General features: G+C 36.5%; 1 protein-coding gene across 1 annotated transcript in view; it reads left to right on the forward strand.

Annotated features, from left to right (window-relative positions):
* The window catches only part of ZNRF2 (zinc and ring finger 2), a 98,042-nt gene that overhangs the window by 63,013 nt on the left and 9,476 nt on the right, over positions 1–25,553 (forward strand). Inside the window, exon 3 of the mRNA XM_080818317.1 lies at positions 21,167–21,272. Coding sequence (XP_080674443.1) covers positions 21,167–21,272 — 106 coding nt within the window. The remainder of the gene's footprint in view (positions 1–21,166; positions 21,273–25,553) is intronic.

Genomic DNA, 25,553 nt, shown 5'->3' on the forward strand with positions numbered 1-25,553 from the left:
AGTAGGAGGATAATCTGACTCTGCTCTCAAAGCTGCAGTTTGATGGAAAAAAAAAATTCCTGCTTTTTATGGGCACCTTGGTGGCCTACACATTTAAAATCTGAAGTCTGAATTTGACAGGCAGATTGCTTAATCCTATGGAAGCCTAGATCCTTTTATTTTTTTAAGATTTTATTTATTTATTTGACAGAGAAATCACAAGTAGGCAGAGCAGCAGGCAGAGGAGGAAGCAGGTTCCCTGCTGAGCAGAGAGCCCAATGCAGGGCTGGATCCCAGGACCCTGAGATCATGACCTGAGCTGAAGGCAGAGGCTTAACCCACTGAGCCACCCAGGCACCCCAAGTGTAGATCTTTTTATCTCCCTATAGAAATTGAAGTACTGTAGAAAGTACAGTGACTACATGTGGATAACTGTTTCTCTGGAGATACATTCCTTAGAGCATCCTTTCCAAAGAGATACATAGAATAGAAATTGAACTAAAATACACAGTTCAGTGAGAAGGAAGTTCTGGTAGATTTCTAAAGCATGAGATAGGTTTTAGATTCCATTTCTGATTTCATCAATAAAATTTCAGGATGAGGATATTTTTAAATTTACCAATTCTTGATTTGTCTCATTTTGTAGATCTTTCATATCATTTGTCAGTTCTACCTCTTTTGTGTTCTCCTTATCCTTGCATCACTTTCATAATGTTGATTTTTTTTAAAAAAATCATTCTAACATTCAAATTAAGCTTTGCTGATTTTAAGAAGTCCGAAGAAACACATCAGAGATCCTAAGAAGACCAAATGAACCAACTATACTTGTCCTCAAAGAGAGAAAGGTTTTGTACTGGTTGCTGTTCTTGTTTTGGTTAAGATATGTGGTATTGACAGTCTTATTTTCAAGGAATTCCAATACAAATACGAGTAAAGTGCATTTCCAAAGTTCTCTTACTTTTTTTATGTTTTCCCTCTGTAAAAGCAAAGCTAGGGCTCAGCTCATGTCTGTCAGCAGTTTTGCCTTTTCACAAAGTATTTTCTCTGTATAGAAAAGTGCATAGTAAAAGATGATCTATTTAGATACTTAATCTAGGCCTTGATAGGATTAATAAGATTTGAAGAGAAAGGGAGGACGTGTTGAGAAATAACAGGTAGGTGTAATTTGGGCATCGATGGTGAAAAGATAGATTAGGGCTCTATAAGGAAGTTTTTAAAATAAATTATTTTGAACTTGGATCTTTCATATGCAGAAATGTGTATAAAGACAACAGTTTCTCTAAAGACCATTTAGAGAATGGTGCTGTGGAAGTGTTAGATGGAGCACAGGGAGGAGAACGAGAGCCATGTCAGAGACAATGCAGAGAGAGGAGGAGTTGGGCTTAGTGAGTGCTGGAAAGGGGAGGGAGCAGTGTTGTTGGTTCCAAAGCTCCCCAGAGTTTCCCAGCTGTGATAGGAAACTGCTCTGCTATGCAGAGGGCAGGAAGAGACCAGGCAGAGGCCAGAGACCGAAGGAAGACACAGACTAGCCCAAATTGGTAGATGACAGTTTTTTGTTTTTTAAAAATATTTAAGTAATGTCCACCCAAAGTGGGGCTTGAACTCACAACCCCAAGATTAAGAGTAGCACATTCCTCTGATTGAGCCAGCCAGGCACCCCAGTAGCGGAGAGTTTTAGTAAGCCGGGGTTTGTCTTAGGCAGCAGCAATGCAAGTGGATCTCTGCCTGCCAAATCGCATATATTGTCCAGATGCTCTCAATACCACATAACTGTTTCAAGGCTGTATCCTTGAGGCATTTCTGGGAGTGGGGAAGGGAATGCACATTTTAAGGACAGAAGAGGGGATAGGAGCCTCCAGATTGCCTGGGTCTAGCTAGTGAGACAACTTGCAGTTACAATAAGCTTCTCCACCAAGGCCTCTCAGGTGTGAGGGTTAGCAGTAGAGTGACTCAGTTTGGGGTCAAGAGATAGTTGAGAGTACCTGTATCTTCTAAACAAGAAGCCAGGGATGTTGACTCTTTGTAGGCTGTGAAAATTACAAAATGTGATCTGCTCCCCCAAGTTGTGCCCCCCCCCTCCACAGGGAAGGAGTAAGGATTTTGCAGAGTCACTGGGTATTTTGTTGAGTTCAAGAAAGATTTTAGGGGGGGACTGTTAAAGAAATGCTTGTGAATATTTTCTCAGTGACCATTAATTACTTTTTTTTTTTTTTTTTAAAGATCTTATTTATTTACTTGACACAGAGAGACTGTGAGAGCAGGAACACAAGTAGGGGGAATGGGAGAAGGAGAAGCAGGCTTTCCACCCAGCAGGGAGCCTGATGTGGGGCTCCATCCCAGGACACTCGGATCATGACCTGAGCCAAAGGCAGACCCTTAACAACTGAGCCCCATAACCATTTATTACTTGAATAATCTTTTTTTTTTAATGCTTTTTCTCCCCCTGTTTAAGTCACAGTAGGCCTGATAATTCACAATACTGCCCTGGATTTGTCTCAGAGATGGCCTTGAATAGTATCTCCCCAGCCACTGGGTGGTTTGGTTTCAGGGAAGGCAGTAGTATTAGCACAGTGGCGCAGTATTTTGGGGGGGATTGTAATTAACTCTTTAACATTTTAAGTGAAGTAAGGTAATATAACAAAAGCTGTAAAGAATATATTCTAGATAGCCCTCCTTTGCCATCCAAATAATCATAAGATTTATGATTTGCTTGTTTTCTTCCGTTTCCTGCGAGACTGATGTGGGGTCTCCAGGCTTCTTGACCTTTCGGCACCTCCTAGATTACTGTTATTTGGGTGTCCTCTTACCTTAATCTCTTTACTCCTTGGTGTTTACCTCAGTCTTAGTTAGGCCTTTCCTTATAATGCTTTTTGGTGCCAGTAACCTTTTTTTTTTTTTTAAGATTTTATTTATTTCTTTGACAGAGAGCACAAGTAGGCAGAGAGGCAGGCAGAGAGAGAGGAGGAAGCAGGCTCCCTGCTGAGCAGAGGGCCCCATGCAGGGCTCCATCCCAGGACCCTGAGATCATGACCTGAGCCGAAGGCAGAGGCTTAACCCACTGAGCCACCCAGGTACCCCATGAGCAACCTTTTTATAACTAAAAAATCTTTGACACCCAACACCTAGATCTTGATTTCTAAATATTTAAAAATAAATCTCCAGTAAAAAGAACCAGGCTCCATTGGCAAAGCGGCTGATTCTAGGGCTGGAGCAGAGAAAATAAAGAGGAACCTGGAGATCTTGTGTTGTCTGAAAGCTAGGAAGTGTTCGAAATTCAAAAAAGTAAGGTGGTGTCAGAGGGACTCAGGAACCAGTCTCAGAGAGCTCCCAATGAACAATTTGAGCAACAAAATTGGTGTAGCATAATACTGAGTTAGAACCAAAAGTTTAAGTTAAATATATCTGAGTCCATCAATCAGTCAGTAAATGAATACAGAATAGGAAAAGTGTAACCTGGAGACTTAATCCTAAAATGCAAACCATACATTTCTTTAGTTTAAAAAAAAAAATTAAATTTCCACATTCACAAATGTGGTGATATAAAAGAATTTTCTTCCAAAATCTTATGTGCCATATATGTTCTCTGATTATAAGTACTCCCAGAATACACCTAAACGTACTGTATGTGGCACATATCTGTAGTTTGAAGTACATGATCTTACCTTTTTTTTAGATCTTAGTTTATTATAAACAACATAGTGTGCATGAGAAGGATTTAGAGGAATGAGTGCTATTATTGTAAGCCCAGCAACACAAGACTTTATCATTTTTAGAGGGAAGATGTGAGTTAATCTTTGTATTATTTTGGGTTTTATATTGTGGAATTCTCACAGTAAGGGCTTCTATCATGAAGTCTTGTTTTCTAACTTAGACATTTTATGGTTATTATATACAGAGTATAGAGGAGTTGAATATATGGTTTATTCATTAACAAAAGACTCAACTGGACTATGTGTGTTACCCTTTGTTAAATTGGTAAGAAAGATGTATGCTGTCTTTTTTCAAATTGAGGTAAACTTGGTATATAACATTATATAAGTTTCAGGTATACACACTGTCCTTGCTCGGTGCTGTTCTAAGATTTCAGTTTACCTGTCAAGGAAACATGGTTTGTCTCTACATTTGTTTTGATTCATTGAGAACTATATATTTAGTGTTAAACTTACGTTTGTATCTAGTGCTTTATAGTTTTGTTACAGTTACGAGTAGCATCTGTTTTTACCATTTGAATTTCAAACTGGTTTTGCTGATACAAAGAGAAGCTATTGGTTAATAGGTGAATCCTTGGATTTTCTAGACCTGTAACTCACATCTGCCAATGAAGGTGTTTCCAAGTTTTAGATACATGTTTTGTTTTTGTCTTACTGCAGTAGTTTGAAGCTTAAAAATGATGTAGATAATAATGGCGCCAGTGGACATGACTGTCTTGTTCATTGTCTTTAGTGTTTCACTGCTTAATGGAAGCTTGCTTTGAGTTATGGTAAATTATATTTATTGAATACATGTCATTTTTCTTTTTTACTTTAGGCAAAGAATAGATTAATTTTATTAAATGCCCCCCCCCTTTTAAAAGATTTTATGTATGTATTTGAGAGAGAATGAGAGCATGAGAGGGGGTAGGGTTGGAGGGAGAACAGACTCCCTGTTGAGCAGGGAGCCGACCTGGGACTTGATCCTGGCACTCCAGGATCGTGACCTGAGCTGAAGGCAGTTGCTTAACCAACTGAGCCACCCGGGTGTCCCAACTTTTTTCCCTTTTATATTTGTTGACAAATTATGTTGATTTTGTAATGTCTTAGTCGAGTTTTCTTGATATCTAATGTGACTGGATTGAATTCTCTTTGACCATGTGTTACTGCTCTATTAAAACATTGATACCAAGCTTATGTTAGACAAAAATTATGCTGGCAAAAATGAATGGGAACGCTCCTCTCCATCTTTGCTCCGGGATAATTTAACCTGGAAAGTACTGTTCTTCTCAGATCAGATAGAGTTCACCTATAAAACCATCTACCTTTTAAAGGTAGATCTATGGCAGTCTTTCTGACTTTTGTGATCATTAGTGTGTTCAGATTTTCCTACTCCTGAGTTGGTTTTGAGAATTTGCGTTCTGCTAGAAAATAATCCTTATCCTCTAGATTTCATAATTAATTGTCATAGCATTGCATATAACATTTTCTTACAGTTTTAATCTTTTAATGTCTTTGGCTGTATTGCCTTTTTCATTCAAATGTTTTCAAATGTTATACCTTTTTGTTTTGTACTTTTTGTGCCTTAACACTAGCTAGCTAAAAGGGGCATATATTTCATTGATATTTTCAAAGAAGCTGTTTCAGAGTTGTAAATAAAGCTGCTAACTTACTATTACTAAGTACAATTTAAAGCTACTTTTTTCAGGGTGTTTTTTTTTTTTTAAAGATTTATTTTTTTTTATTTGAGAGAGGGAGAGCACAGAGATGGAGGGCTTGATCCCACCAGGACCCTGAGATCATAATCTGAACTGAAGGCAGACACTTAACTGAGCCATCTAGGTCCCCCTTTTTCAGTCTTCCCATTTTAATAGTAAAACTATTTTAGAAATAGAAGTACTTTTCTTGTAAGAGCTTTAGTTACTCTATCTGGGATTTTAATATAAAATGGTCCTGTTATTTACTAGATAACTTTTCAGTCTTTCATCTGCATGATTCAGGGGTTAGCTAGAAAAAAGGCTTCTGCATTTCAAAGATACATTTTTGGGGGTAGAGATGTGTAATGAAAAGTCATTTTTGATGGCGATACTAGATTTACTTATTTTTTAAATATATATTTGTGTATATATATATCTAATAAATTGAGTCTGATTACATTATTGAAATAGTCTGTATCCTTGTTTATGTCTGGTCTACATAGTCTGACAGATTTAGGAAGTAGTTTGTTACAGTATCCCCTCTATGGCTGTAATTTTATCAGTTTTTTCATTTTAAAGTCTCTTAAATTTCTTTTGGTGGTACTTGCCTTGCAGCACATTTTCCCCTGGCTTTATGTATTTCATAGCTATGTTATTTACATAGATATTTATGATTTTTCTTTTGTATTGAATGTTTTTATATTATATGCTTCTCTCTTTTGCTTTACCTAGTAATAGTCTGTTTTATCTAATATTATTTTGACTAATGCTTATTAAAAACTGTGAAGGGCCTGAGGTTTTAGCCTTCCTGAAAGCTGACAAGTTATCCTGCCACAGTTTGATGGATTGTGGCAGAAACCAGAATCAAAGGACTTCTAATGTTATTACTCATAGCAGTAGCCAGAATAATCAGCATTTTCTTGTGCTCCTTCCTCCATCACCTCCACAGGGTGTTGTGAGAAGGACCGGGTGGTATCTGCACACTCAGTAAGTTGCACTGCAGAAGAGGAGACCTGAGCTTAGGGAAACCCATGGAGAATTGTCTCCCAACAATTTCTTTTTGTTTGCATTCACCTGCTGGTGTTTAGCTCACCCTTTTCGTGTCCCTGTTTTTAATTTTGTGTTTGAATAGGTAACATGTTTGCCGTGGTCCCAAAGCAAAGAGGCACAAAGAATATCGAGTGAAGGCTCCCTCTCACCTCAGTCCCTCAGTCACCCTTTCCAGGGGCAGCCAGTCCTACCGTTCTTGTGACCCTTCCAGAAATACTTAATGCTTATGTAAATATATACACATAATCTGCCCCCACACTTTTTATATGGTGATACCATGCTTTAGATTGTTCTGAACTTCAAGTTTTTTATTCATAATATGTCCTGGAAATTATTCCAAATGAATTTCATGGTTCTTTACAATTACCTTATATTTTATAGGTGGGCGAGCCACAGTTGATGAACCAGTCCCTTACTGATGGATGTTAAATTGTTCCTGGTATTTTGTATGTGTATGAGTAGGTCTATGGGATACAGTCCTGGAAGCCTTCTTTGGTCCATGGTGTATGTGAATTTGTTTTTTTCTGATAATACTTGGAGTTTTACCTTCAGTGTAGTGCTGGAGTGTATTTGCTAGTATCTCAGGATTTTTGTAAAACTGAGATTGGACTGGTGTGGGGGTAATCTTTTTTGAGTCTTAGAATCAGTGTTATGCTTACTTCAGAAGAAATCATTTAGATTTCCTTTTTCTATGCTCTGCAGCTGTATAAATAGCATTCAAATCATCTGAACTTCAAAGGTTTGGTATAACTCCCTGTGGAAGTGTCTGGGCCTCATGCTTTTTGAGGATCGCTCTAGGACAGCTGTCTCTGATTTCTATAGAAATTGATCTGTTTGGATTTCTGCCTTCAGTCTGTTTTGCTTCTTTAAAGTAGAAAATTATATATTTCATTGCTGTGTATTGTTAGCAAATTAGTATCTTAAGGATTTATTTTCTACCAAAATGTGATGTTTTCCCAATTTTTTCTTAACTTAATGTATCAGTGTTTGCTGTCTTTCACCCTTTTTACTACTGGTCTTAGATACCTTTGGGCCTACCATTTTTTCCTGTTTTAAAATTCATTTCTTAGGCTTTTAAAAATATTTATTTTTTCTGATTCCTTAGATGTGCTTTTCCTTGTCTACTGGGAGGTATTAATTAGTTTTCTTTTGTTCTTCCTTCTTTCTTCCTTTCCTTCCTTCCTTTTTCTTTTCTTTCTTTTTTTTTTTTAAGATTTTATTTGTTTATTTGACAGAGAGAGATCACAAGTAGGCAGAGAGGCAGGCAGAGAGAGAGAGAGGAGGAAGCAGGCTCCCCGCCAAGCAGAGAGCCTGATGTGGGACTTGATCCCAGGACCCTGAGAGCATGACCCGAGTCGAAGGCAGAGGCTTAACCCACTGAGCCACCCAGGCACCCTCTTCCTTCCTTTTTCATCATAAATATGCAAGGCTGTGAGTTTTTCTCTTATATTTTAGCTCTGTTCCATAGATTCTGATATATAGTATTTTTATCACTGTTACTTTCTTCTTGTTGTTTAGATACTGTATATTTTGGGGATCTCCTCTTTAACTCAGAAGTTAAGTGAGAGTCTTTAAATTCCCAGATGTTAGGTGCTTTTTTCTTCCAGTTTCGCTGTTTGTTTTCTAGTTTTACTATATTATTATCAGAGGATGCTCTCTGTACTGTTCTTGTGTTTTAATTTGCTAAGTTTTTCTTTGTGGTTTTAATATGTGGTCGTTTTTGGCAAACATTCCATATTCATGTTCAGTTTAAGGTCTTCCATATCCGTCTTGTTTGTCACTTGATCTGTCATGGACTGAGGTGAATTTAAGTTTACTGCCGATGTTTCTGTTTTTATTTGTATTGCTTGTACTTCTTTACTTTATAGAATGCTGCTATGATTTTGTTATTACATAATTATTATAATGTAGGTGCAAATTGCATCTTTTAGTGTTTAAAGGGTCCTGTGTCTCCTGTGTCTCCTTTAATGCTTTTTGCACTATGACCTTGTATGATAATAAGACTATAATTCTTTTTTTTTTGTTTGTATTTGCCTGATTAAGTGTTTTCCTTTTATTTTCATCTTTCATCTTTTTGTTTCAGATACGGTTCTTGTGTACAATACAGGGTTAATTTTATTTGGGATCCAATCTAATCTTTTTTCTTTTTTTTTTTTTTTTACCTGTTGGATTAGCCCATTTACATTTAGTAATGAAGCTAGTTTTACGACTGGCGTCTTGTATTGTGCTTCCTGTTTTTATAACTTTTTTAAAAAACATTGACCAAGTAGCCAGTTTTTCTTTGCTCCGTATTTCTGCTTTATTTTTTTATTTTTTTAAAGATTTTATTTATCCATTTGACAGACAGAGATCACAAGTAGGCAGAGAGGCAGGCAGAGAGAGAGGAGGAAGCAGGCCCCCCGCTGAGCAGAGAGCCAGATTCGGGGCTCGATCCCAGGACCCTGAGATCATGACCTGAGCTGAAGGCAGAGGCTTTAACCCACTGAGCCACCCAGGTGCCCCTGTATTTCTGCTTTAGTTAGGAAGAACTGTATTTCTTTTTTTAGAGATTAATTTCATAAGTGTAACTATAACTATAATAACATTGATACTCATATTTTTACACACTATTAATTTCTTTGAGCAATGATGAAATATGAAATGATAAAATCCCCCCCCATTAAGATTGTGAGAGAATGAGCAGGGGGAGGGGCATAGGGAGAGGGAGAAACAGACTCTTCACTGAGTGGGGAGCCCCATGTCAGGCTGGATCCCAGGACCCTGAAATCATGACCTGAGTCAGAGTCAGATATTTAAACAACTGAGCCACCCAGACGCCCCAATTTCTTTTCTCCTTCTATATTCTGATTTTGGTTATTACATTATCTGTTTACTTTTAGTAATGCTAAATATATTTATACTTCTGTTACTTGCTTTGTCAGCTTTAAATGATACTTTTTGACACCCAGTTATTAAAGATAATAATTAGCTCTTTTGCCTTTATTTAGGTATTCAATTTATACATCATCTAATTGTAATTCTCACATTTATTTTGATTGTACAATGAAGTGGATTCAGTTCTCACTAGGGGTCCTTTTGCCTTGGCATCTCTTGATGAGCTGAAGTTCATTCTCATGTAAATCCTTTAATAGAAGGGCTCATGGGAGATAAGTTTTCTAGACGACTTGTTTAGGTGTGAAATCTTTGGGTTACACTTTCTTTCCTGGAGGGTATTATAAACATTCTTCCCGTCCTGTAGTGTTAAAATGCTATTACGAAGAAGTCTGACACAAGTAGGATATTTTAAAAATAGATTTGGGTTTTCATGGCTAGTTTTTCTTCTGGGACTCATTATCTGCTTCAGATATACAGCTCCAGTTCTATTTTCTTTCTTTCTTCTTCCTCTTCTTTTTTTTTTTTTTTTTTAAGATTTTATTTATTTATTTGACAGAGATCACAAGCAGGCAGAGAGGCAGGTAGAGAGAGAGAGAGAGAGAGAGAGAGAGAGAGAGAGAGGAGGAAGCAGGCTCCCTGCTGAGCAGAGAGCCCGATGTGGGGCTTGATCTTAGGACCCTGGGATCATGACCTGAGCTGAAGGCAGAGGCTTAACCCACTGAGCCACCCAGGTGCCCCTTTAATTTTATCTTTGGCTGTATATATGCAGTTGGATCTCTTTTGTTTCCAATAGATACCATTTTTTTTCTTTCTTTTTAACACTTTTTTCCTTTCCAATTTATTTTTCTTGTTTCTGACTTCTTTTTATCTCTGTGATTTCAGGAATGTGTGCTCTTTCTTAAGCTTCTAGATTCACCTTCATTTTGTAAAAGTTGTTTTTTCCTTCTCTTTTTCATCTTCACTCCTGAGCTGTTATATGTTCGTGTGTGCTCTAGGATAGTTGCTTCCCTGTGTTTTCCTAAGTTGTTTGTTTGTTTGTTTGTTTGTTTGAATTCATGGCAAGTAAGTTGATTTGCTGAGATTGAGTAGTAGATATATGATGTTCTGTTACACTATTCAATACACATATTTTATATTACAGCTGATAAATTTTGTGTTGTTCTGTCACTTATTTTGTAGTTTTTATTTTACTTTGTTCTTTTCCAGCTTCTCTGGATTGATCAAGTTGCTTTCCCTTCCCTCTTAATTAAGCCACAACTTTTACTATGCATCTTGTTATTCCTGTGTTGATTACCTTACTTCAGTGTGTATCTTTAAACGTATTTTTCTGTCATATTCCATCAGAATTAAGGCTTTTCTTTGTGCTCTTTCCCCCACCTCCTTCCCTTACTATCTGTAACTCTGGGATGTTATGAAACAGTTTATATTCTACATCATTAAGTTTGCATTGGTGAAATACTATTTTCATTTAAAAAATCTATGGTTATGCTTATTTGTGATCTCTGTCAAATAAATAAAAAAACTCTTTTAAAGAAAGGGGGGGAGGCGCCTTGGTAGCTCAGTGGGTTAAAGCCTCTGCCTTCGGCTTAGGTCATGATCCCAGAGTCCTGGGATCAAGCCCTGCATCGGGCTCTCTGCCCAGTGGGGATCCTGCTTCTCTCTCTCTCTCTTTCTCTCTCTCTCTGCCTGCCTCTCTGCCTACTTGTAATCTCTCTCTGTCAAACAAATGAATAAACTCTTTAAAAAAACAAAATAAAAAACCCGTGGTTATGATAACAGTTTTAGTCCTAGTATTACCTATTTACATTTCACTTACACATGTTTAGTTGCTCACTGCGATTTTTTATACTCTTCATTTTTCTGTTTATTGAGATTTTTGTTCTTCTCATTTTCTTTTGTTAGAAGCATTTCCATGAATAATTTCCTTAGACAGCCTTTCATGTATTTTATACTTAGTGAGCTGTTGCATGCCTAGAGGTTTTTGGCTTGCCTTCATATAGAATACAGGATACTGTTAATTCAGGTTTTTGGTTTGTTTGTTTTTTTCTTAAGTCTATAAAATTGTTCTGTTATCTAACTACCAGTATTATACATGAGAAATCTGGCTAGGTCTCATTATTTTTCATTTTAAGTTACTTTTTCTTTACATTTTGGAAGCATACAGGTCGATTTTGTGTTTTGAAGGTTGGAATTCTATTTTTTGCCCAGGATGTGTTTGTTTTAGTGTTTTTCCACCCTACTCCTATCTCTGATTAATCCTGCTTAAAGCTTCATGAGCCCTTTCAGTTTAAAACTCAAGTCTTTAGTCAGCTCAAGGATTATTTTCTTCTAGTATTTCTTTGATTAGTACTTCTGTGTTTCTTTTTCTCTTTCCTTAATTTCTATAATTTCAATATTAGAGCTGGATTTGTCCTCTGTGTCTTATGTTTTCATTCATGAATTTTTGGAGGTTTTGTGGGGTTTTTTTTTGAGTTACTTACATGACATTTATTCTAGATTACTAATTTAGTTTTCTGCAGTGGCCTTTCTTCTTCCCTTTCTCTGAAATACTAAATTAAAAAATTTCGGGTTTTGGTTCTAGGAACTTCTGCTTTATAAAGTTGTCTTCTTGTCCCTCCATGCCTTGTTGGCTTCCTTCCCTTCATTCTTTCTGACACTACAGTACTCATCTGTTTCGTTTCTTCAGCTTGGTTTACCCTCATTCACACTGCTGTGTATACTTAGATAGCTCATGACCTTTCTCTCTTACATAATGTCAGCAGTTGTGAATCTGTCGCCACACATGTAGATGATAGTGTTACTTCTTTCTCTGATAGAAAGAAGAGCCTAGTGATCATTAATTTGGCACACACAAAACCCTGTTTGTTTGAAGGTGTTAGGAAAGAAGTTTCCCTCTTCTTCCTTCCCTCTTGGGTGCAGAGCGAGTTCTGTCCTCAGCCCAATTTGGTGGCTTTTTGGTTTCTCAGTGTCAAAGCAGGCTGGTTCTCTTGTCCCCATGAGAGTCATTCAGATACTCCTGATTGATTGCCTGAACACCTTAAGGATTGGTAGACTTTGAGCAGGCCTATTGAAAAGAAATAAACCTTACAAATGAGTGTATTTTCCCTGTCCTTAGAAGATTTGTTAAAAAGCCTTATCATATTTGCTCTTTCTTGCTTTCATTACGTGAGGTTCAGATGAATCTAGATTTAGATTGTCCAGGATCCAGCAATTAGTCACCATTATTCTAGTAATTTAGTAGTCAGGTGAAAGGGGATCAAGAAAGAAGTCTCTGTTGCCATCGTTTCCTAGCTATTACTGTCAGAGCTTCTAGACTGGACATTTTCAGTAGCTTTCCTGTGCATACATAACTTTCAGTACTTTACCTGTACATAGTAATCAGCCTGTAAGTATTTGTTGGTAAACTCAGTATATGTCCAGTGCTTTCTGATTGATTGCCTGATAACCTTGTCGGTAAAGAAATCAGTACACATAACAGAAAACAGGTCTGAGCTTATCTGAGTAGCCGTCAGTCTGCAAAGTGCCCAGGTCACTGAAACAACCACCTCCAGGTTTGGGACGTTTTCTCTGTTCGTTGGCTGTTTGTCACTTGGTGTTTTCTCTGGTCTCCTGAGATCTATTGCTTTATTAGTTCAAAAAGTATTTATCAAGTACTTACTGTGTGCAAAACAGTATGCTACGTGCTAGAGGAAGCAGAGCGCACAGGGTTCCCTGCTCTCCTGGATTTACCGTCTTCATTAGAGGCTGCAGAGTATCCACTGCATCTGACCACATTTTCTTAATTGGCTTACACAGTATCAACATGGGTTTTTATCAGTCACTGTTTTGCAAAATGAGACATTTCACCTAAAAACCTCAATTTGCAGCTGCTTTAAAGACATAACATCTGGCCACACTGGGGCCCTCATTCTTACACGGCATTCTGCTGGAGTAGCAAGTGCCCCCCTTGGATGGGGCCTTGTGCATCAGTTTGTTGCAATTACCTCTTCACCCTTAAAACTGAGACCAGATTCAGTTGGCATTCATCATCACCACTGTGCTCTTCTTTTTTCTTACACAAAGATTAAAAAGTTGAGTTGCTCTTTGAACGTTTTCTGGCTATCCTCCCTTTAGGCATTTGAGTTTGTGACCTTTGTATGGTTCTTACTAGCCTACTAATTCTCTTAAAGCCGTAGGAGAACCGGCAGGACAGACGTGCTTCAGCTTCAGTCAACATGAGCAGTAGACATACACGTTGTAATACTTCTTCTCAAATTCATTCTAACAAAATGATGGAGTCCTAGTTCCATAAATCAGATAATTCTGACATAATACGTATTTTTCCATGCTATAATACCAATTGAGTTGACATTTTTCAGTTTACTTCAAGAATGCTGTGGTAAAATTTTATTAATATTCAGTTAATAGCTCAAGCCTTTTAAGTGTTCTAACATTTTTGTTTTCACATTTATTAGCTCTTTTGTTTTTAATCATCAGTATTAAAGACCATATGAGATAAAGGTATTATGACCTGCAGTTTAGTTAAAGAAAAATGAGGCTTAAAGAGGTTTGCACTTTGTCTGACGTCCAAGCCTGTTCTTTTTTTCTATGAGACTGTCGTCTCCCATTTGTACTGTCTCATTAGATCTTCACAACAATCTTAAGAGACAGGTGGAGCAGGTTCCATCATTTCTTTAGATTGGCGAAAACAAACTCAGAGGAAGAGTCCTTTTCTTGCTGGTGGTGACATTAGCTAATCTTCAGAACTTGCCTGGTGCTTCCCAGCTACAGTGCTAGACATTTCACAGGTCTTACTTAATTCTTACCACTCCCTATGACATAGGTATTGTTATTCTCATTATATTGCTAAGTAAGTCAAAGAGTTGAATTTGAACCTAGAACTGTGTATAAATAACAGTTTTTTTTTGTTGTTGTTATATCCTATTACCCAGGTTGCTTAACTCTCTATTGCTATTATTAGCCTACATTATAATTTAACACATTAATCTAATTTTAAACGTACACAGTAAGAAATGAAGCTTGAAAATCAGCTTTTTTGTATTTTTAGGACTGGTGTTTTTCTCTCTGCAGTGATTCAAAACAAAGGTGGACCAAATTTAAGTTTAGTTCAAAGTCTGTATTTTCTATTTTTGTATGTGTTCAGCAGTTGCAGAATATTCCTTTACTTTTTAATGTGGATAACTTGTCTGAGAAAATAACTGGCGTAGAGTTTACAAGTCAGTGTTTGGTTGTGAATTTTGGTTTCTTGTTCATTTGTGACGGGGCGGGGGGAGGGCATAGGGAAGTTGTCTTGATTTGAAGATTAGGGAATAATTTGGTAATCTAATAATTTCTTGGGTGACTTGTATGACTTCTGGCAGTTTGTTATATACCTAATTTTATATAATACTCAACCCTCGCTAGCCTTTTAAAGTAAGTTAAGAACAAAAGGCCCAAGAAAACTAAATCTATTTATTGAGTCTCTGTTCCTTTTGTATATTTTACCTTTTAAAGTCTTTAGTTTGGGTTTCATTTTATTCCACTTATATTTTTATTTTCTTGGAGCAGGTGCCAATGTCTGTATTTCCAAAAATATTTCCGAGAATACACATTTTTCATTAAAAGTCATCAGAAGAGTCATAAGTTCTATCCACTTTTAAAGAAATAGTCTTAATATCAAATTGTTTCTAACAATACAGATGAAAAGTAGCTATGTGTTTAGTCAGTTCTCAGTTATATTTAAAGAAAACATTGATGTAGTAATCATCAGTGGCGTCAAGGCAGAGGAAGCCAACAATTCCTAGTTGATCCAGAGTGTCTAAAAAGGATAAAAGCAGATGTTGACCATGAACTTTGAGTTTTAGACATTTTAATAAAGGTCATTCCCATGTTTTTATTGATATATTTGTCTTATAGTGAAAATGGCAGTTTCCCTCTGTTAAGTATCATTTCTAGTTCCCCTTACGATATTTAAGTACAGTAGCAGCTCATGGATCTATAATTTAATGTTAACTTTGTCTTTTAAGTCCATTGGAGATAAATTTATTTCTGAAAGTATTTATTAATAAGCCCTGTGAGCCCCTATTTTTCATTCTTTGAGTAATTGCTTCTTACTAATGTTATGAATTTTTTTTAATTCTTGATTTTTCTAGGGATTATTTCACATTTCAGCTGCTTTTGTTTTCTACTGCTATCATTGAGGGTTCAAGAACAAAAAATAAGTCTTCAGGTAACATGCCTGATCCATAGTAGTGCTTGGCATTGTATTTTGCTGAAAAGATCATATATCTGTTTGGATGCTTGATCTGAAAATAAAGTTGTGATGATTATGAAATTTTCGCATGGAGTTTTCTTGGCTGCCTCTAACAAATTTGGTCTTATTTGTTCTCTTTCTTTTCAAAAGGATTTTTTTGGGGGGGGGCTGTCTGCTTTTTTTCATGTCTTGATCTGCAATAACTATATGGATATGTGCTTGTACTTGCTCAATATTTTAATTTTGCATATTTGGCTGCTTGAATTTTAAGTAATTTTTTTTGGGCAATGCAAAGAGCGAGCTTGAGGCTATAAGTGAAATAGCAATCTACAGAAGTTTTTAATTAGTTTATAAATGTATGTTGCTTATCTATCACATATTTTCAGGTTTTGTATTTTACTAAAATGAAAGAAAGTTTAAAATTCAGTTTCTCAGTTGTGCTGACCACATTTCAAGTGCTATTTTCAGGCCATATGTGGCTAGTAGCTTCCAGTTAGGCAGCACAGATAAAAAGGCTGTTTCTGTCACCATAGAAAAGTTCATACAAGGAAGTAAGCAGTGAAGTGTAAGCTCATTTCTGATACCAGTTTTGACAGTTTGATTATTCCAGAAGATAAAGCATATGATCAGTCTTGAATATACTTCCTCTAAATATGTAGCCATCTCTGTCTTGAGTGTTTCATACTTAAGGTAGCCTGAAGCAGGTCATTCGCTTCACTATTTATGCTATTTTAAAGTGAAATTGTTTCTTGTAGCAGAATTCATGTAGTAAACTACTTAGCCTAAAATTGAATCCTAACCCCAGAACTTAGGTTAATAATTTCTGCTAAGTTACTTAACTTCTTCGAGCCTCAGTTTCCTTATCTGTAAAATAGAGGTAACATTAGTTACCTCATAGGATTAATAAGTAGAGAACATTAACTATATGTAAAGATACGTAACAGAGGGGACATTTATAGTACTTTTAAATATAGAATGAAGTCAGAACATCGAAAAATCGGGCAGTGTTGTTTGCATGGACTTTTTCCCACCCTTGAAACTATAATAGGTCTCTAGAAATGGTTAGGTCAAGATTATCATGTAGAAGTTTCTGGTGGCCATGGAATTATTAATGACATCATGTGAAGTTCAAACAACTACAATACCAGAATGAGGAGAAAAAGATAGAAAAATGACCAGCTTTGTTTTTGGGGAAGTCTGAAAAATACTTTCTGAAAAAAATGGTAATAACAATGAATATTTTGTATAATGTTTCAATAATTTATAAAGTTTTTCACATAATTCTTTCTCTTTCTTTCTTTCTTTCTTTATTTTTGAAAAGATTTTATTTATTTATTTGACAGACAGAGATCACAAGTAGGCAGAGAGGCAGGCAGAGAAGTGGGGGAAGCAGGCCCCCTGCTGAACAGAGAGCCCGATGTGGGACTCGATCCCAGGACCCTGGAATCATGACCTGAGCCGAAGGCAGAGGCTTTATAACCACTGAGCCACCCAGACGCATCTTTTACATAATTCTTTAAAATATCCTCTCTGTAATATTTTGAGTACCTTTTTTATACTAATATTAAAGGAGAGTAAAAGAAAACTCAAAGTTGAGCAACATTTTGGAGGTTACATAGCTAACTGGGAGGATAGAAATTACGGTTTGCAACTTTAAATCTTACGTTCTTTCTCCTTTACCATACTGTACGATTGATAGCAGTTGTGCTTCTGAGACAGGTGTAGATTTCAGAATCTCTAGGGATGGGGCCCATGTATGTGTAATTTACTTTCTTCTGTATTGAGATAGAATGCCTACCCAAGTGATTCTGGTGCCCACCTCTAGTTAGAAAATATTGCTCTCTTCCTGGCTTAATTCTTCTTTTCCTGTATCAGTATATCTAAATTAATGCCCACACCATATGAATAAGACCCAAAAAATGAGACTGATAAACAGTATAGTGATTTAACTTTTAGTGTTCCAAATGTTTATGTAGGACAACAGCAACATTTGAAAAAGCAGTAAAAGTGTAGTTTCCTATTAACTATCTTTAGTGCCTCTGGTTTACAAATGCTTATGGAGAGCTGGAATCCAGTCAGACTAGCTAACTATGGAAGTTAAGTCTCATAGTGTTCCTTTCTCTACTTCTCTAATAACAATTTGACTATTAATAGTCTGCCTTTGATGTATTGCAGCCCTGAAATGTTGACTTCATATTGCTTATAGTAGTACCTTTGTGAATGTTTTCAATTGACATTGACTAGCTAAAGATTTTTAACATTTTTTTCCACAGCTGTCTTGAAGATGCTTCAGTGCCCTGGATTTAGTGGTTTTTCCCAACCATATTTAACTCTGAATGTTTCCCGTTACCCAGCTCAAAACTTTCCTTTGAATGGAAGGACACTCTCATAATGGGATGGGAGAGGGGACTATTCTAGCAAACCCCCATGTAGGCAAAAATGAACCGTGTTGCATAGTGAATTTTAAATCTGAAAATTACTCATTTGCTATTTGGGACAGCAACCCAGGTTTTGCAGTGAATAAACTGTCTTTTGACTCAGAGTTGCCTATCAAAATGCAGTTTGATTACTGGCTGTAGTATGTTCAGGGTATCTTTTAATTTTCTAAGTAGAGATCGTTTCACTTGAAGCTATTTACAGTAAATATAGGCGGCTTCTGCATTGAAATTTGCTTGGGATGTTCTTGTATATAGGTGTACCTTTCTTAACATAGAATATATAATTCTGATTATTTTTCATTACTAGGGCTTAGGGAGCTTACGATTAAATGGCTGACATTAATATGGCATTTTAGATTAAACTAAAATGATTCTTTTTAACTTAGTACCTGCAAAGCATAGCAGTATATTCTTAAAATAAATATCATTATTGTTAATTATATGCAGATTATATTTGTCTTTGTTATACCATAAATAAATTTACTTAAAAACAGGATAAAACCAAGACCTTCAAGATACTAAAATTTTCCCCACTCAAAGATTTTTAAAAACCTATTCTAATAAAGAATTGAGACTTGGTCATAGGTCACCATAAAAGTATTGTTAAGACACTTTTCTGTGAACAGTGCATTCAGGAGCTTATACTTAATGATTTTCAGTTCTTTTCATTTAGTGCTGACAATCTGTTACATAGTAGCATATGGCAGAAATATGATAGTGCTTTTTCTTTATTTTTTAAAAGCTGGTCTGTCTCATTTTCTTAAATAAGATAATATAGAGATTATATGGTTCATTTTGATTTAAATCTAGATCCAATAGTCATATATTCCAAAAGATAGAAAATGTGATATCATAGTTCACCAATTCTGAGACATTCTTCCTTTTCATATTTTAACAGCTCTGGAAAATGAGATGCATCTTAAAGTTGATTTTTTTGGTCATTTTAATGGGTTTTTTTTTTTTTAAGGCTTGGTAAAAAGTTGTTATTTTTTTTTGTTTTTTTTTGTTTTTAAGTTTGTTGTAGAACTCACATTCAGTGTTAACGATGTGGTATATTGTGGTATATCTTTGCGGTGAAAGAAATTGATCCTGTGAGAATATACCATATTATTTGGAGTTACAGGCCTTTACTAAGATCTTTTAGTGTCTCCTTCACATCCTCTCACTGCTGTCATCCTTAGTGTCAAATGGCAAAACTGAAACAATTAAGTAATGAGTTTGATGTACTTTATTCAAGGGAAAATAATCCATAGATTGAGGGAGTACGATGCTTCTCCACTACTTTCGAAGGTATTTTCTCAAGAGTGGCTTTTATATGTTAGAAGAGGCAGCCTGAAAGGGGGTGGAATGCCTAGAAGGCCCTGTTTTCTAGGGTAACATTAAGCTAGCTAAAGCCAAGTTGGAGGATTGTGACTGGTGTTAAGTTGCCTTGGTAGTGAGGTGTTTTCCATAAAGGCAGAAAGATTTAGGTTTAGATTTGTGACATGGGTGGAGCCAGTGGAGTGGCCTCCTTTTGTGGGTTCCAATATACCAATTAACAGCCACTAATTAGTCTGTTTGTTTGTTTACATTAAACTTTTTACATAAACATTAATCTGTGGAAAGCGATCCAGAACAGTAAGAGAAAAATGGAGATCAAGAGAAGGAAGGAAAGACTTTGGGGTCAGGGTTTGGGCGGATGGAGTAGAGGTAGAGGGTGGGATCTCCACGGTGAAGAAGAGAAAAATGGGGATAAGATACTAGAGGGGGGTGTTAATGAGAGCATTTTCTATTTACCCAGCTTTACTTATCCTGGTCAAGTTTCTGATTGTCATACATCGGCTTGTGAACTACCCAGTAGTTGGCTAAAATCATCCCATCCATATTCCCTAGATTCTGAATACAAAAATTTTTCTTGCCAAGGCCTTTTTCTGCAGAGGTTGCCCTATACCCCCTCCAGCCTTACGGGTAAATGATCTGTCTGCTGGTGTAGACCCAATAGAAACAGAGTCTGTGTTTCCTCTTAATGTGCTCTCAAAATGAATAACTGAAGGGCGAACGACCTCTTAGAGAATGCATTTTCTACAGGGAACAATTACAGGTATACGCACAATTAAGTTTGTTGGTTTTTATAGGAGGTGTGGGAGAACCAGCCAGATAATTGTAGGAACTTACCTTGCACTTTCAGCATTTAGATAGAGGTTGGTGTAGTCTTTTCTCTAGCCTATTTGATTTTTATTTCTACAGACAGCAATTTAGTTACTTGTGGTATAAATTCATATTGTTTTCCTGCTTTAGTTTCCCTTCTCTACGCTGACTGAGTATACATTCTCGTACGTTTGGCAGTTTTTCCATACTCTCTAGCAGTGGCATGTTTTAGTTCCTCATCATGTTATCCGGCTAACATACTCTTTGGCAAGATACTTTAAAAAATTAAGCTTCAGCGTTAAAAAAAATTTAAATTTTTAGTATAAAACATCAATTGAAGGAATTCCGCCCCCTCCCCAAAAGGAGTTTTCACTTTGTAAAGGGTTTTACTGTGGCACTATTTTAAACACTCTGCAGGGCCCTCTGAAAGCCAGTCTAATTGCTCCTTGGTGTGGCCAGGCATTGTTCTAGAAAAGGAGTAAGAAGAATTGTTGCATATCTGAAATCCTCAAGTTTCCAAAAGTCCCTTTCAGAGTCTGCACAGAACTTTACCTTTTTTTTATTTTCTTGAGTTAAGCAGACCTTTTTAAGAAGTCCATACTCGGGGTGATTTCTTTAGCTTACCAATTTTGTTATTTTAGAATTTTAAAAATTACAATAGTATTTTCATATCTTTTCAGCCATATTATACTCTTAAGTATACTTTTTTTTTTAAGCTATCTTGGGCATCAAATTATTATTGATTAGTAAGAGAAGGAAAATGAATTCCAAATTGCAAATAACTGACTTGCTGATGAAGTTTTATAGCAAAGTCCTTTGCAAGTTGGAGGATTCTGCACTGTTCTTGCTTACTGTAATGCCTCAGTTAAATGTAAATGGAAATAAGATTCTGTCTATAAGTAATGGTAAGTATTATTCACTGACTCATAAATTAGTATTTCAAATACGAGTTTTATGTATTTCTGACAAAATATGTCAAATCTGACAAAAAATTTAAAGAGTCACCACTCTTTACTAAGTGGTGTTCCTGTAATTCATCTTTCAGTTTTATTGTCCTGAATTCACTTTCTCTTTCCTCAGAGGATGTACTGAGTAAAGATGCTGGGGAATGTGCAATATGCCTTGAAGAATTGCAACAGGGAGATACTATAGCACGACTGCCTTGTCTATGCATATATCATAAAGGGTAAGTTTCTTTTTATGTTAACCAAGTTGATAGTAGAGTAAGAGATGCTTCTCAAAATTTCAGACATTGTCCTTAGGGCTGAAAAGTTTTCTTCTTAATTGAAAGACCCTCCCCCTGTTTCTTAAAAAATAACGGCCCTTTTTACCTGCTAGAACTGAGATTTAAGTCCAGATCTGTTTGTATCCAAAAATCTACCATTTGTTAAACATCTACTCTTACCCAGATATTGTCCATAACAGTCTAGCTAGGTAATCTCATGTAAACCTTGTAACAATCCCATTTTATGATTGAGGGAATAAGCCGAAGGACCATAGAAAATCTATCCAAGGTCACATGGCTAGTAAGTGGAAGCGGTGAGATTTTAGCCACCTCTGTTTGGCTCCAGCATCCATATAGAGTCTCATAAAGTATTCTTGGTTTCAGAGCAACATAGGAAGATTTTTAGATTAAAAAAAAAAATCTTTTAAGGTAAACAGAAAAAAATAAAAAACCGTAACATTTCAAACCAATAAAAAGAATGATGTAGAATTTTATTAAAAGGTGTGGTTGGGGAAAAGCATAGAGAACACAATGAATAATATAAAATGAGGCAAAAATAAATCCATTATCAGTAATTTTAGTAAATCTAAATAAAACTCATCAATTGAAAGCAGACTGAAAGATTGGGATATGCCGTTGCTGAGCAACACACGTAAACATAAGCATATAGAAAAATGTGAAAATGAAGGAATAGAAAATTATGTCTGGGTGAATACTGACTACAAGCAAACCGATAAAGCTAAATTAATATCAGACAAAATAAATTTTAACAAAAATATTACTAGTATGGTATTGTAAAGGTATTTAAAGCTCAGTTTTGGGTGAATCTAAGAACATAGTCTCAAGGTAAAATATTTATAGAACTGTCAGAAGAAGTGGACAAAAATGTCATGATAATGGGAAATTTCAGCACAATTCTCATTGACTCAAGCAGATAAACACAAAACGAGTCAAGACCTAACAGTACAGTTAACAGGTTTGTCTAATGGATGTATGTGTATCTGCACCTAGCAATTAGTACATTTTCTTTTCAAGCACATGTGAAATACACAGAAATTAATGGTGTACTGGGCCACAAGGAAGTTTTAGCAAACTATAAAAAATTGGTGCCATATAGAAAGCTAGCTGTTCTCTGGTAATAAAATATTGGTAATAAAAGATGAATAATCTTCACACATACTTTTAAGTAATTTGTAGATTAAAGAAGAAATACAATGGAGGGGCGCCTGGGTGACTCAGTTGGCTAAGTGTCTGACTCATGATTTCAGCTCAGGTCACGAACTCAGGTTCCTGAGATCAAGCCCTCTATCCGGCTTCGCACTGGGAGTGGAGCCGCCTTAGGATTCTCTCCCCACTCCCACCCACCCCCCAAAAAGAAAAGAAATCATAATGGAGCTTAAAAATACTCAAAACTGAATAATAATGAAAAATCCTTTTGACGTTTTCTAGGGTGATCCTTGGAAGGCTTGTGTTAGAGTAGGAAGAAAGACGAAATCATTAAACAAGTTCTTCCTTAAGAAATTAGGAAAATGAATAAACACAAAATAGAGCAAAATAATAAAGGTGAGAGAAGAAAATAATGAAATAAAAAAATTACACACTAGAGTAGAGACCAACAAAGCCAAAAGTTGGTTCTTTAAAGATGAATAAAATAGATAGGCCTCTGGCAGGTTTGTCGCTAGAAGGAAAAAGTGAGCAGTATAGGAATGACAGGTAACTTGAGAAACAGTAGAATTGAAAAATAATTGGGAAATTTTGTGAAAAATTTTACAGTCTTTGATTTAAAAATATAAACAGAACAGGCCATTTCCTTAAGAATATTACTATATTTCCAATTCATTATATATTTTATATTTTATATAATATATATTTATTATATATTAATTATATGTTATGATTTATATAATTACCAAAATGATTCAAAAAGAAATAGAAAATCTGAGTTGACTAATAACTATTACAAGTAGTTATTAAGACAAACCTTGAGACGTGCCTGTGTGGCTCAGTTGTTAAGTATCTGCCTTCGGCTCAGGTCATGATCCCCAGGTCCTGGCATCAAGCCCTGCATCAGGATCCCTGCTCGGTGGGAAGCCTTTTTCTCCCTCTCCTACTCCCCTTGCTTGTGTCCCTCTTTCCCTGTGTCTCTCTTTGTAAAATATATATATATATATATGTTTTTTTTTAAAAAGACAAACCTTGAAAAACAACAAATATTAAAAATTAAGATGAGACCTAAAAACAGGCCTACAAAGATGGTTTGACAGCAGGTTCTACCAGACATCCAAAGAACACCATGTTAACAATTGTAAACACCTCAAATAGTAGGAAAAGATTGTATGTTCTCCCACTTATTTTATGAAAATAGTATAAACTTGATACTAAAATCAGACAAGGTGGGACGCCTGGGTGGCTCAGTTGGTTAAGCATCTGCCTTTGGCTCAGGTCGTGATCCCTGAGTCCTGGGATCGAGTACTGCATCAGGCTCCTTGCTCAGCAGCGAGCCTATTTCTCCTCCTGCCTGCCACTCCTCCTGCTTGTGCTCTCTCTCTCCTGACAAAGAAGTCTTTTTTTTCTTTTTTTAAGAGAGAATTTTTTTTTTCCAGATTTTATTTATTTGATAGATCACAAGTAGGCAGAGAAAGCAGGCAGAGAGAGAAGGGGAAGCAGGCTCCCTGCTGAGTAGAGAGCCAGATGCGGGGCTCGATCCCAGGACCCTGAGATCATGACCCAAGCCAAAGGCAGAGGCTCAATCCACTGAGCCACCCAGGTGCCCCATGACAAATAAATCTTTAAAAAATAAGTAAAATCAGACAAGACAAGTATAGGAAAGTAAATTAGAAGGCACTCTTATTAATGAACATAAATGCAAAAAAATCCAAAAACATATTAGTAAACCAAATTCATCAATATATATCTGAAGTAATGCCTCATGACTAAATTAGACTTACGCTAGGAATGTAAAGACACTGTAAGATTAGAAAATCTAGGGGCGCCTGGGTGGCTCAGTCAGTTAAGCTGCTGCCTTCAGCTCAGGTCATGATCCTGGGGTCCTAGGATGGAGTCCTGCATTGGGCTCCTTGCTCAGCGGGGAGCCTGCTTCTCTCTCTGCCTCTGCCTGCCACTCTGCCTGCTTGTGCGCTCTCTCTCGCTTGCTCACTGACTCTCTCTCTGACAAATAAATAAATCTTTTTTAAAAAGGTGAGAAAATTTATATATATCCACATTAACGAAGGAGAAAGACCATATTTTCTCAACGAATGTGAGAAAACATTCAGTAAAACTCTATACTTAGGAATTAATGATTTCAAAACAAAAGCAAAGAATAGATGTTAAATAAATTATTAAAATTAAAGAATAAATGTTAGATAAATTATTTAAATGATTAAGAGGGGTGCCTGGGTGGCTCAGTTGGTTAAGTGTCTGACTTCAGCTAGGTCATGATCATAGGGCCCAATGTTGGGCTCCCTGCTTAGAGGGCTCTCTCCCTCTGCTGCTCCCCTGACTCCCGCTCACTCGCTTGCTCCCTGTTTCTGTCTCAAATAAATTAGATCTTTAGAAAAAAATTAATGAGGACTGAGGTGCCTGGGTGGCTCAGTCAGTCAAGCACCCAGCTCTCAATTGCGGCTCAGGTCATGATCTCAGGGTCATCAGATCAGGCCTCCCTGAGATGGAGCCTGCTTAAGATTCTCTCTCTCTCTGTCCCTCACCTTCTCTACACATATGTGTGTGCCATCTCTTTTGCTCTCTTTCTATAAAAAAACAAGGGGTGGGGGATTAAGAATTTAGCAGCATTGCTAGATAGGAGCTCAACATGAAAGTTGGTTGCATTTATATCCCAGTAAGAAAAAAGAAAATAAAACCATTCTTTTAATAGAACAATAACATTAACAGCCACAAAGCCTACAATAGCTGTAAGCTGTGTTGAGAATACATCCTACAAAAGATAACTCAAGATTTTAAAATTTCACTGAAAGATACACAAGATTTAAAATTTGAGGTATACCATCTTGGGGATAGGAAAACTCCATGTCATAAGGATGTCACTTAACCCCAAATTACGTAGTTAATATTATCCCATTCAAATCTCAGCTAGTTTTTTTTCATGTAATTTGATAAGTGGATTCCAAAATACACATGAACCAAAGAGTCCATATGGCAAGAACAGTCATAGTCACGAAGAAGAAGTGCTGGGGGGACTTGCCCTGTACAAACACATTTTAAGACTAGGAATAGAGTCCATAA

This window comes from Martes martes (genome assembly GCF_963455335.1).
Source record: "Martes martes genome assembly, chromosome: 11".
Lineage (NCBI taxonomy): Eukaryota > Metazoa > Chordata > Mammalia > Carnivora > Mustelidae > Martes > Martes martes.